Raw genomic sequence first — 14,486 nt, 5'->3', positions numbered from 1 at the left:
GCTAAGAAAAAGGTTTGATTTTCTTGGCCTTTGCCCCTGGGAAATGTTTTAATCCATAGAGCAAAGCCAGGAAAACAGAGGTGGAAGCAGTGAAATGAGGTCATGAGATGTCTGGCTGTTGACATCCAGGTACAAACAGCTACCATCGTGGATGCGGATCTCAATGCTCAGTGAGATATGCAGGCTCTCACAGCAGTCCAGCAATCTGTGCTCCAACAGATTATGAAGATTTTAGGGTGCTGCTTTGTGGGACTGGCAGTGGTACCATGGAACATGAACTTGTTGTCCTCTGTCAGGGTGACTGCATTCAACCTCCCACCACTGCCACTCTGTTGGTGTCCCTCTTGTTGTCTCTTAGCCAGCCAGCCAGCCCAGCCTGCTGCCACCCATGTTGAGATGGTGCAAACTTAAGCCAGGCTTTCTAGGTGCAGAGCTGCTCGAGGGTGTCCTGCAAGGCCATCGCACTCTCCCCCAGTGAAAGTCAGCAGCCTTTCTCCAGCCATGCTGCAGCCACTGAGGTAACACTGCATCGGAGAACTTGAACAGTCAAAGGAACCCACAATTCAGGCACTAAAGGCATGCACAGGGGTAGTTAGTTCTTTTTTTTTGTATTATTGATGTCTTGCTGGATAAAGTTGTTGAATGAGGATTTGCTTTTGGCTTTTTTGAATGATGGTGGCCAAGGGTACTTTGTGATGGAGTGTCTGAAATGGATGTACAGTTACAAAAAGGTGGGTCCATTTTGGAGTGGGAAAGTTCATTACAACTGAAGTGAAGCCTCATAATGAGGTCCCTCTAGCTCTGTCCCATTGCACGTGATGGATGTGGTCTCCTTCCTTCCTCCTCCTCATCCTTTTCTTCATCCTCCTCCTCATCATCCTCCTGAAGTGACTTCTGGAACCCAGCAGGCAGTGGCTGGGCCCTGTTAACTGCAAGTTTGTGGAGCGCACAGCACACCACCACAAACATGGACACCCTCTTGGACGTGCACTGCAGGGATATCATCAAATAATTTACACAGTGAAACTTTTGCCTTAGGAGACCGACAGCTTGCTCCACGGTGTTGTGCTTGGCTCCATAACTTTTATTGAAAGCCCTCTGACCTCACATGATGGGATGATGGAATGGGGTCATGAGCTATGTGTGGCAGAGTTATCCCTTGTCACCGAGCAGCCATCCTGTGTTGCACCTTGGAGGCCCAAAGACAGTTGGTATTGCAGACTGTCACAGGACAGCAATGAGCCATCATGAGTGCTGCCAGGAGAATGGGCATTCACTGAAATGAACTTTTTGGTATGGTCATACACCAACAGCACTTTGAGAGTGCTAATTCTTGCGGTTGTACTCCCAGTTGATGTAGGGGGTCCGCAGAGCCAGGTGTTTGCAGTCAATGGAACCCTGCAATATTGGAAAGCCTGGTATCCGAGAAAATCCACATGCCCTTTCATTCTGATCTTCCCTCGTCAGGGAGAAGAGGATGAAGTCCCCTCTTTTTCTGTACAGTGCCTCTGTGACCTCCCTGATGCTGCTATGAACAGCGGGCTGCAACATATTGCTCATGTCGCCCAGAAGGATCCAATGGCATAGAATGCAAGGGCAACAGTGATCTTCACAGCCACTGGGAGAGCCGTCCTCACCCTGGTTTGAGGCTCCAGGTTGTCATGAAAGATGTATCTCCAGCACTACCTCCTTTATGAAGTGTAGCCTCCTCAGGCACTGCTCCTGGCTCATTGCTACATTGGAGTGGTGCTTCTGGAAGATCCTCTTGGAGTAAGGTCTTCTAAGGAATGCAAAGGTTCCCTTCTCTGCCTCCTCCTCTGCATATCCTCCTCATGCTGCAGAGCTAGTGGCACTGCAACTACTGCCCCCATACCCAGACAAGGCAATGTTATTTGGAAGTCCATGTGCACCACATCAACAGCATTACCCTGTTCAACTTTCTCCATTACCTCATCAAAAAACTCCAGAAAGTTAGTTAAACATGATTTACCCTTCACAAATCCATTCTGGCTTTCCCTAATTAACCTACATTTGCTCAAGTGACTATTAATTTTGTCCTGAATTATCGTTTCTCGAAGCTTCCCCACCACCGAGGTTAAACTGACTGGCCTGTAGTTGCTGGGCTGGATCTGGACAGAGTAGATAGCAGAAAACTGTTCCCATTGGTGCAATGAATAAGAGGGCACAGATTTAAGGTAATTTGCAAAAGAAGCAATGGTGACATAGGAAAATCTTTTTCATGCAGCGAATGGTTAGGATCTGGATTGCACTACCTGAGAGCGTGTTGGAGGCAAGTTCAATCAAGGCATCCAAAAGGGAATTGGACTGTTATCTGGGAAGGAAGTACGTGCAGGGCTATGGGGAGAAGGTGGGGGAGTGGCACTAGGTAAATTGCTATTTTGGAGAGCCAACGCAAACACAACAGGCTGAATGGCGTCTTTCTGTGCTGTAACAATTCTGTGATTCTGTAACTGTGATATTTTCTGCCTTTCTGTGGTCATAAAAAATCTCCAAACTCCTCCAGCAACTCAGTGTGCGTCCATCAACTTTGCCTGAACACAAATAAGTCAAAAGGACCTCAGCTGAAAATCGCTGTGTTACCTTTTAAATAGGCCCAGAACAGGGCTCATCCTACTTCATAACAATAGTTGTTTCAGGAGTGAACAAAGAATACATTGCCTCCATGTCCATTGCCAATTTTGCTGTCCTGGCATTGCATCATCTCGTTCACATCAATAATGCCATGCTCTTGATCTTCAATGTCTTCAGGCGTGCATGGGGATGCACCTGTGTGTGCCACTCCAGTTCACTAACATTACACAGGCTACATGGGAAGTAGCCAGCAGTGCTTAGCATACAAGAAAACATCAGGCACACCTTTGCAGTACTAATGGAAGCTGCACTATGCAAATGAATTTCACACCCATAGAGTTCCACCGGGGCTTAACCAATGGTCCAGGTTTTGTGCTGGTCATGATGGCGAAACTGTCAGCATTCATTGTCATTACTCCTCTGAAACTGACAGCATCTTTTGGTGTCCACACATGCACAGCTAAATGCAAAAATCCAAATGTTGCTGTCTTTGATTCTACGCTTCTCTATAGGGTGCACTGTTGAAGTCCCCACAGACTGCAATCAAATAGAAATCACTGAATTGACAAGAATGTGCCCTTTTATGCTATTAGTCTCACCATAAAGACCCTTGAAAAGGTTATATTTTATTGACTGAAGTGAAACTGAGTTTTTAATGATGTACTAAGTTCATAATTAGTGCTGCAAAACCTCTCTGGCCCTGAAAATCTAATTTTATATTTGCAGAATGTCAAATTTCTCCATTACAATCAAAAAATCCCAAATATTTTTAAATAATTTTATTTTTGAGTTTGTTTATAAATTTCAGCTACTATCTTAATTCCAAGAGTATGTCCCAATCATTAATTTCACTCTCCGTAAAATTAATTGAAAGTGAAGGATAATCGGTGCATTTTATTTCCTGGTTTGCTGTCTGTGAGAACACTTCAATCTGATTGACTGCTTACCCTGCTTGATGACATCACTGTTGCTCTACACTGGAGATCTCCTTGACTTGGTGCTAGATTCAAACTAACATGGGGGAAGGGGAAATCCATGCCACAGAGATTACTAGATCGTTATAGACAGCTTCCTTCTAGGTCAGTAGCGAGCACTGTAGCTTTGCCATTGACTGCTAAATATGGACCCATGTTTATAAGTATGAATAACTATGACAGATGAAATTCAATACAGATAAATGTAAGGTCTTGCACATTGGGAGAAAAAATGGGTGACATATTTGTTTAGCTCGTTTGATACTATTCATTAAAGGAGAAGCAGATAGGGATCTAGAAATACAGAAACTCAATAATGAAAATGGCCATTCAATCAACAATGCAATAATGGCAAACCAAATGCTCAGCTCTATTGACAAAGCTATACTGTGCAAATCTGAGGTCATCATACTGAAGCTGCATTGTACTTTGGTTAGGTTACACTCTTCACATTCAGTTCCAATCACCAAAGCACAACGAAACCATTTATACCCTGGAAGTGTATACAGAAGTTCCATAAGTCTAATCTTTGGTGTCAGAGGATTGAGTTAACAGAGAAAACTTGCACTCCTGAGCCTTAAAAGGAGGTCAGTGAGATGTGACCTTATGGAGATGTGCACAATATCAAAAGTACTAGAAAAGGCTAACCTCGTGCCCTACTTCAAGTTAACTAATGATTGTCATTCATGAGGATATAGGAACAGATTGGTAAAAGGCAATTCAGGACAGATGTCACAAAACACTTCTCACAAGGAGTGATCAATATGATACCTGGCATGATATTGCAGGTAGGATTGTGGAGGCAAACATTTGAAGGTATCACTGTTTTCAATGGAAGGATAGTTGGACCAAGTGGTTTCCCTTAATTGTACTTATCTTTTGTATTGATATAAATACAAAACTATTTCACAACAGCAGAATGTGGCAGTATAACCACAGCCTAAGTTTCTTTAGTATTACATCACTCTGTTATCTGAACTTGAATGTGATGCCATGCATGAATTCATCATATATTAATATACCTGGAGATAACATGCAACATAATGCCAATGTGAATTGGACTGGTCAACCATGGTCACATCTTCATTCTTAATTTAACAAATACAACCTTGACTTCCAAGGGGAAATAATGCACAACTATAACATAGAAACATAGAAAATTTACAGCACAGGAGGAGGCCATTCAGTCCATCATGTCTGTGCTAGTTGAAAAACAGCTATCCAGCCTAATCCCACTTTCCAGCTCTTGCTCCATAGCCCTCTAGTTTACAGCACTTCAAGTGTATATCCAAGCATTTTTCTAATTGTGATGAGGATTTCTGCCTCCACCACCCTTTCAGGCAGTGAGTTTCAGACCCCCACCACCCCCTGACTGAAAAGATTTCTTCTCAACTTCCCTCTAATCCTTCTGCCAATTACTTTAAATCTATGCCCCCCAGTTATCGACCTCTCTGCTAAGACAATAAGTCCTTCCTATCTATTTAGGCACCTCATGATTTTATAAACCTTAATTAAATCTTCCCTCAGCATTCTCCATTCCAGAGAAAATAACCCAAGTCTATCCAATCTTTCCTCATAGCTGAAATTATCCAGTCCTTGCAACAGCCTCATAAATCATCTCTGTACCCTCTCTAGTGTGATCACATCCTTTCTGTAATTTGGTGACCAGAACTGTACACAGTACTCCATCTGTGACCAAGTGTCTTATGCAGTTCTTGCAAAGCTCTTTTAGTCTGTGCTTCAGCTAATAAAGGAAAATCTCTCACATGCTTTCTTAACCACCTTATATACCTGTCCTGCTATCTTCAGGGATCCGTGGACATGCACTCCAAGTTCCTCTACACTTCTCAGTATCTTGCCATTTATTGTTTATTCCCTTGCCTTGTTTACCCTCCCCAAATATATTACCTCACACTTCTCCGAACTGAATTCCATTTGCCACTTTTCTACCCACCTGACCAGTTCATTGATATCTTCCTGCAGTCTATAGCTTTCTTCCACACTATCAACCACATGGTCAATTTTTGCATCATCTGCAAACTTCTTAATCATTCCCAAAAGCAAGACTTGCAAGACCTGCAATTATACAGCGTTTTTCATGACCATCGGACACCTCAAAGCACTTTACAGCCAATTAAGTACTTTTGAAGCATAGCCACTGTTGTAATGTTCCCCTACAATTAAGTTTAAATCATTTGGTATATACCATGAAAAGCAAGGGACCTGGTACTGAGCCCTCCGGAACCCGTCTTCCTGTCACAAAATACTTGTGGACCCTTTGCTTCCTGCCACTTGCCACTTGCTCTTGGATTCGATGGGCTCTTACTTTTATTTCCAAACTGCCATGTGGGATTTATCAAAAGCCTTTCTAAAAATCCATATAGACTACATGAAGCACATTACCCTCATTGATCCTCCTTGTTACCTCCTCAAAAAATTCAATAAAGTTACCTCGACACAACCTTCCCCCAATAAATCCATGCCCTTGATTGATCCATGTCTTTCTAAATGACAATTTATACAGTCCCTCAGAAATTTTTCCAATAAATTGCCCACCACTGAGGTTAGACTGATTGACCTATCCCTTCCTCCCTTTTCAACCAATGGTACAGAGTTAGCAGTCCTCCAGCACCACAACTGTAGACGGAGAGGATTGGAAGATAAAAGCAAGAAATGCTGGAAATACTCAGCAGGTCTGGCAGCATCTGTGGAGAGAGCAGGGTTAATGTTCCAGGACAGTGACCTTTCATCAGATTGGAAGATGATGGTCAAAGCCTCCACTATGTCCTCCCTTGGCCCTCTTAGCAGCCTGGGATACATTTCACCTGAGCCTTTCAAAGATGCTAAACCTGTAACACTTCCTCTCTCACTATGTTTAGAGATTAAAAGTATATAAAAGTATAAAAATCATACAAGTAATCTTATTTGACCATTCTTACCAGGGACAATGTGACACAGTCCTCTCCTGTCAGAGTAATAATGTAGTAGCATTGAACTGTCTTCATTTTTTTCCACCCTGAAGGATGGCGCATTCATCTCCTGCATGATGTGAATGAAATACTAAAGTTGAAACTGTTATTGGATTGCATTGCTTAATGTAATTCCACAATCAGAATTAAAACATCCTACTCACTAATTATAATAATTTGGCTTTTAAAATATCTTTGGATGGTTTACCAACAAAGACCTTTTTTTCAAAAATGAGGTGGTATTGTCAGTTTGGGGTAAAATTCTGATGCACTGTTCCTTGTTATTAACAGATAGAAAATTGTGGGCTTGGAGTGTCATATGCACTCCCAGTGCACAGAAAGGATTTTTCTCTTTAAACTCGGAAAATGACAAGAAATATTATGCGTATACTATTTAAAAGTTGCCTGGATATATAACAATCACAAGTTTGTTTTGATCAGCCAGGTATGTCATGTGCAAAAACCCATTGCCATGCTTAGAAGTTTACAAGCCAAGCTTCAGAGCAATGACCCACATATTTTTGTTTTGTCCGATATATAATGCATACACTTTTCCGATAGGGACACAGCCTACTTACCAAAGTCTAGACAGCTTAGATGTTGATTGGAAAGAGTTGAGGTTTAGGAACTCTCAAGTGTGCACAGAGGCACTGCTGTAATTTTACCAACCAAAACCATATAGTTTACTAATACAGAGCACTAGTTATCTTCTCATTGTTTGTTCAACCAGTAGCACTCTAATCATTAAAGTTTCAGATTACAGGATTATCTGGAGCCGAGTGTAAAGAATCCCAGCCCCTTATTTGCAGGTTTTCCCTCCAAATCCCATTAGTTATCCACACTGGTTAATCATCAACAATGTGCCAGAATACATAGAGACTACCCAGCTCAGGTATAAAATAGTTGAGTCCACAATAGAGTGTTTACTTGGTTCCAATCTTCTATTGGCCAGCATAAATTGCTCTTGCAGAGATCCAGAATGGACTTGATGGCCAAATAGCCTCCTTAGGTACAGTAACCATTCTATGATTCTAGCATTTCATCTTGCAACCCTCTCATGCTCAAGACACATGGGCTGTGTGTAATTATTATGAGTAAAGTAAATATTCAATGCTTATGCCTTTTGTGTGGCATCCTAAAGTGAAAATTAATTACTTATAGGAATAAAAATTGTATTTAACATTTTAACATGTTACTAATAGCTCAGTACTTATGTTTGCAAATCTATGTAGTCATCCATTCCAAATGCTTATTATCCTAAAACAAAAAGTTAAATCAGCAGCATTTTACTGGTTAAAATTCTTGTAAATTGTCTATTTAATAAATATACAAACTTCTAATATGGTCAACTACCCCTAAAGAACCTCATATAACATCTTTAAACTTGCCTGATAGGATAATGAAAGGTAACTGTGTAAAGCATCAAGGTTCTCAATGAACTCCATCAGGTTACCTCCCAGAGTACGAAGCATGTGATCATATCCAGATCTTTTGCAAAACTCAAAAAAATACTCTCCAAATTGTTTCAGCACCACAGCTGGCTCCACATCTGGAGGTCACAATAAAAAAATGTTACCTGAATAAAACAACAATAGACTTTCAGCAGCAACTTGCCTTTATATCATGACTTTAATGCAGAAAATCTCCCAAGGCACTTAAAGGAGGTGGAAAGTGGGGGGAATAAATAAAGGAACAGATCCCAAATCATACAATTACAAAAAATGCTGTAAGTACTCAGCAGTCAGCAGGTCAGGCAGCATCTGTGGAGAGTTAACGTTTCAGGTCTGTGGCCTTTCATTAGAGTTCTTTCCATAGATGCTGCCTGACCTGCTGAGTATTTACAGCATTTTCAGTTTTTGTTTCAAATTTCTAGCAGCTGTAGTATTTTACTTTTGTTTGAGATGCCAAACCATGGTGGGAAAGTTTCGAGAGGAGACTGGAAGTTTAGCCGAAAACATGAGCCGTGAAAAGGTTTTGTATACTGGAGAGAGGTGAAAAGGCAGAGAAGTTCACAAAGAAAGTCGAATAAAGTAGGAATAAGCGGATGGGGTCATTGCCACCAATAGTAGTATGGAAAGAGGGTAGGATGCACAAAATGAGAATCAGAAGACAATGTACAAATGAAAATTGAGTGTTTATGCTTGTCAAATATTCATATAGCATTAATATTTATTCAATGTCTATATTTTTTAAATTATTGCTCATTGCAAATGTCTTTAACTGAATTCAATGGACCATAATTTGCTGTGGCATAGATTAACAGCATTTCTCATTAGACTTGCCCTAGCATATTTAGGTTTTTAAACTTTTTGTGTGGCAAGTTGCTGAAATTGTGAGCTGATGATATTGAAGCAAGAGAAACAAGGCATCTGGGTTCTGAGTGAACAGGGTAAGTAACTAAATAGCTCCTTAGCCAATTCTATTGAAGGATTGTGAATTTAACAGTGCAAGGACTGAGAAGAAAGGGTAAATTGGAATAGGTGTCAAATCAGGTACAGAAAGGGAAATATACTAAGGGAAAGATTGGATCGAAAGAGAAAAAAAGAAAGAGACAAAGGAAATGTTAAAAAGTTAAAATTTTAGATTTTGTATTTTAAAGATCTCCAAGAGCAATTAAAACCTAACGGAATGATAATCACACTTGTAATCGTCAATGCTCAGTGCCAGAGAGGTTGACTGGCAGTTATTATACTTATAATATTAAAAGACTGAAATGGGCAATACTTAACTTTCTGTGGAGAGTTTAGTTCAGCAACTTCAGGCTGTTTTTACAAAGCTGGCATGGGAACAGTGCACCTTGGACAGAAACTCTTGGATTTCTGTATTTAACTGTGCATCTTCCCTCACTTAAAGTTAACAGACCATTTGCACATAAATAATGGTGAACGCTGTAGTCTCACCACTATTTTGACAGCAAATTAGGTGCCAATGAGACTCTTCTTGGGATGCATTTGCAGTGTATGTTTAAGAGTGTAAATCAAAGCAGAGCCCAACCTCAGTCTGGAGTAAAGAACAAAGAAAATTACAGCACAGGAACAGGCCCTTCGGCCCTCCAAGCCTGCGCCGATCCAGATCCTCTATCTAAACATGTTGCCTATTTTCTAAGGGTCTGTATCTCTTTGCTTCCTGCCCATTCATGTATCTGTCTAGATACATCTTAAAAGACGCTATCGTGCCCGCATCTACCACCTCCACTGGCAACGCGTTCCAGGCACCCACCACCCTCTGCGTAAAGAACTTTCCACGCATATCCCCCCTAAACTTTTCCCCTCTCACTTTGAACTCGTGACCCCTAGTAATTGAATCCCCCACTCTGGAAAAAAGCTTCTTGCTATCCACCCTGTCTATACCTCTCATGATTTTGTACACCTCAATCAGGTCCCCCCTCAACCTCCGTCTTTCTAATGAAAATAATCCTAATCTACTCAACCTCTCTTCATAGCTAGCGCCCTCCATACCAGGCAACATCCTGGTGAACCTCCTCTGCACCCTCTCCAAAGCATCTACATCCTTTTGGTAATGTGGCGACCAGAACTGCACACAGTATTCCAAATGTGGTCGAACCAAAGTCTTATACAACTGTAACATGACCTGCCAACCCTTGTACTCAATACCCCGTCCGATGAAAGAAAGCATGCCGTATGCCTTCTTGACCACTCTATGACCTGCGTTGCCACCTTCAGGGAACAATGGACCTGAACACCCAAATCTCTCTGGACATCAATTTTCCCCAGGACTTTTCCATTTACTGTATAGTTCACTCTTGAATTGGATCTTCAAAATGCATCACCTCGCATTTGCCCTGATTGAACTCCATCTGCCATTTCTCTGCCCAACTCTCCAATCTATCTATATTCTGCTGTATTCTCTGACAGTCCCCTTCACTATCTGCTACTCCACCAATCTTAGTGTCGTCTGCAAACTTGCTAATCAGACCACCTATACTTTCCTCCAAATCATGTATACCACAAACAACAGTGGTCCCAGCACGGATCCCTGTGGAACACCACTGGTTACACGTCTCCATTTTGAGAAACTCCCTTCCACTGCTACTCTCTGTCTCCTGTTGCCCAGCCAGTTCTTTATCCACCTAGCTAGTACACCCTGGACCCCATGCGACTTCACTTTCTCCAACAGCCTACCATGGGGAACCTTATCAAACGCCTTACTGAAGTCCATGTATATGACATCTACAGCCCTTACCTCATCAATCAACTTTGTTACTTCCTCAAAGAATTCTATTAAGTTGGTAAGACATGACCTTCCCTGCACAAAACCATGTTGCCTATCACTGATAAGCCAATTTTCTTCCAAATGGGAATAGATCCTATCCCTCAGTATCTTCTCCAGCAGCTTCCCTACCACAGACGTCAGGCTCACCGGTCTATAATTACCTGGATTATCCCTGTTACCCTTCTTAAACAAGGGGACAACATTAGCAATTCTCCAGTCCTCCGGGACCTCACCCGTGTTTAAGGATGCTGCAAAGATATCCAGAAGTGACATTCTCACTGCTTTTGATTGAGTATAAATCCATTGCAATGTCAAATTAGATCACCAAAGTGCTCGTGGGGTTTGAAGGAACTGCTAGGTACTTTTCAAACCCATATGGCCTGAATTTAAATAGTGGACAGCAAGGATTCTCCTCTCCCTGTACACTCAACATTGAAATTTCTAGCTTTTAGCAGAAATTGTATGAATGGTGGGATAATTTGAGTATTAACTTAAATGCAACACTGAAGTTAGAAATGCAGTGTATAAAAATTTGTAATAGTAGTATGATACCTACCTAACAATTTGCATGCTTCCTCTACCAGTCGCATTGTATTATCATCCGCATACACTTTAAATGTCATAAAAGTGTCTGGGACTCCAGCAGCGATTCTATTGAAAAATGTATATTAGTTTTAAAATATAACCATAATTCTTTAATTCACTATAAATGCTTATTAAGGCAGATAAATATGCCATAACTGCTATTGTATTTTAAAAGTTGACAAGTGACTGACTTCATGTGAGGTGCAACGCCAGTTACTCAACGGCACGGTTACAAAGTCACTGAAGAGCGCCGCCAGCTGGAATTTTAAACACAAACCTCCCTAATGGATCACTCACAACAGTTACTATAGGCAGGGCGTGTAAAGACAGGCTGCAGCAGTGATGTCAATCAACTGGAGTAAGTCACTGCTACATGCGCCTTTAAGGACACGCGTTAGCTCGATTTTAAAAGATCAGATTTACGTTAAGTTACTAGACACGGCACATTAAATTGAAATATACCATTTATGTCAGGATAAGAAAACATCCATAGGATCTAAGTGGAACCAAAAATAGTAACCTCGAACCTTAATCTATACATTCAAAAATATTGGGCACAAATATTAGATGCTAATCAGATGTTTGTAAATGTCCAGCTCTGACCTTAAGAAATTCCCTGTACCTACAAATTATAAGTACATGTACATAAGCCGTAACCAGAAATCTGGCGAACAAAGAATGTTTTCATTGATTCTATTTACGTGGATTGATATTTTATTTCCAACTATTATAAACGTAAAGGTATCTATAAAGATAACTGGTTGTAAATATAACTCTAATGAGGAGTACGTGTCGACGGCACCCAGTGCCCTAATAACATGCCGAAAGAATACTTGTTTATTTGCGTTATCATTTACATGTGTGCGGACAATAAGACTAGTATTTGCATCATTCTTATGGTTATGGTATGAAATGGATATATGATTAGTTTAGGAGAAATAGCAAAAATTACCTCAATTTTTCCCATGTTTCTTCTCCGAATTTTTCTATAACCAAAGACTTCAAACATGTGTTAATAAACCCATACTACAAAAAGAAAGCATAGATCAGTCAAGTTGGAGCTTATTCTAAGCCTTAGCCTTAAATGTTCTGCTTACATTTTTCAATGGTTAAGATTATATTTATGTATATGTTTTAATGTTCCTACCAAACTCAGCATTTTCAGCATATACGAAGCCATATACCCGAAACCACCTTTAAAATGTATGTTTTAACGTAGTCAACATTCCATTCCCCCTATTCAAATTTGAAATATTCAAACTCGCGGTGTGCCCTTACTTGCTTTTGTGAAAATGTTGAAACGCGTTTGGACTACACTGTAACGTTCAGTTCTGAGGCATATTTCTATTGCGTATTATAATTGCAATTACATTCAACTGGATGCAACAATTTTGCAATATACAATCAGAATCTTCTTGTCCGCAAGGAAATTAACGTGCAATATATTTTTTCCTTAAACATGCTCTGCTCGCCATTTTAACGTTGCGCCTTCCAAGCACCTATCGTGCATTAGGTTCTGGGACTGTACAATCAGAGTAAATAATTTGCATTCATGTCACCTCGTCGACTGCCTGCGATATTCCGCCTGCGATGTGTAAATCTTTCCACTAAACAGTGCACCATTACACTGGTGCCAGTCGGGCATATGACATAAAAACTAATGTAACGCACATCACACAAGATGCTGCGGTTTGACCTATATACTTGAAGTCGCTTTAAAGTACTTTGAATAACAGTCGCTTTTCCATTACTGTCAAGGTCACGGGAGTATAGTTATAGCATACAGCAGTTCTTACAATGCGAACAAGAAGCTCGATGACTAACAGTCACTCCGTCAATAGTCGATAATATAAGCGCGAATTATTGCCACGGCCTACGACGGCCCTAATGAAACGAATGAGCTCTCAAATTTACCACTCATTTACAAACACTTACCATCCTCAATCAAGGGACTGGGACTTGTTCCAGCCAGTTAGTAAATTGTATCGACACGCTAACTTCTTCGTTTAAAAGTCACATCGCAAATTTAGTTTCTGGGACAATGCATGACAGTTTCCAGTAGACGTCCTTCGGAGACAACCAAGCCGACAAACATTGACTGACACACCCGAGTCGACAAGAGCCGGATTTTGCGGTTCCCGTTCGTTACACTTGTACTTACCCATAGACTTTCCATGGATTTTTGCATTGAAAGTTCGCGGCGCCCTCTACAGAGCATCTAGGGCTTGTGTGAACAGGGCAAGCAACCCAATCGGATTGAAGAATTGTTAAAGCTCGGCACAGAGTCTGCAACAGGAAGTGTCCGTGCCAAATCAGGTACAGAAAGCAAAATAAAGCGAGGGAAAGAAGGATGAGATTAGGAGAGATAAAAACGATAGAAAGAAAAATATAAATGTATTTTTGATTTTTAAAATCGCCAACCATAATTAAAATCTGAATGACTGAGATTCCACTTTTGTACAAAGTTAATTTTCAATGCCAGAGAAGTTGTTTGGCTGTAATTAAGACTGAAAATACAATTTAAAATATGTATTTTCTCTGGAATGGCAAAACATTAACTTTTCTGGTGATTTTATTGGGTAGCTAATAGGTATGTACAGCAACTTCATGCATTCGCTGTACTTTAATTCTGATTCTCTTGGTGAGATACCAGTGTAACGCACCTTGTGGAGGAGATGAACAACTCAGGCAGCAACTTCTTCCCGATTTCTGTGTTTAACTGTACATGTGTGGTTTCTGGAAGTTGCTGTCCGATTTACATGTTAACTATGGCGAGTGTTGTTACCCTCACCATTATTTCTACTGCAAAACCCGGCCACCACATGCTCCTGTCACGTTTACCCATTGACATTTTGTGCTCCTTCTAGATCTCTAGGGCCAGATTTTGCAATATAAATTACAAGGAGGCTAACAGTGCTCACTATGGAAATTGGGCAACATCCTCCGATGACCATACATGGCCACTAAAATGTGGAAATCAGGAAGCTACTGCCCAAGATGCCCTGCTCCCCAAAAGCTTTGCAATAACTGTATCTCACCAGCTGACTTACTGTTAAACACATTGAACAATGTGAACAATGTGATGTTCCTGTGTTTACCTGATAGAAACCAAACTTGCCAGAAAATGTTAGGG

General features: G+C 40.8%; 1 protein-coding gene across 2 annotated transcripts in view; it reads right to left on the bottom strand.

The window, feature by feature from the left end:
- LOC137374872 (guanylate cyclase soluble subunit beta-2-like) overlaps positions 1-13,523 on the bottom strand; it is a 64,809-nt gene extending 51,286 nt beyond the window's left edge. Inside the window, exons 1-5 of one of the 2 annotated variants that reach the window (XM_068041439.1) lie at positions 13,289-13,523; positions 12,306-12,379; positions 11,325-11,419; positions 7,924-8,084; positions 6,506-6,605 (exon numbers count right to left, since the gene is read on the bottom strand). In XM_068041439.1, the coding sequence (XP_067897540.1) occupies positions 6,506-6,605; positions 7,924-8,084; positions 11,325-11,419; positions 12,306-12,379; positions 13,289-13,291 (433 nt within the window). In that variant the 5' untranslated portion in view covers positions 13,292-13,523. Of the gene's footprint in view, positions 1-6,505; positions 6,606-7,923; positions 8,085-11,324; positions 11,420-12,305; positions 12,380-12,631; positions 12,705-13,288 lie in introns of those variants that run through there. The other variant, XM_068041440.1, reaches the window with a different exon arrangement.
- Between the last annotated feature and the right edge of the window lie 963 nt (positions 13,524-14,486).

Source organism: Heterodontus francisci, chromosome 11, assembly GCF_036365525.1.
Source record: "Heterodontus francisci isolate sHetFra1 chromosome 11, sHetFra1.hap1, whole genome shotgun sequence".
NCBI lineage: Eukaryota > Metazoa > Chordata > Chondrichthyes > Heterodontiformes > Heterodontidae > Heterodontus > Heterodontus francisci.
This window is presented reverse-complemented; position numbering and strand designations above follow the sequence as displayed.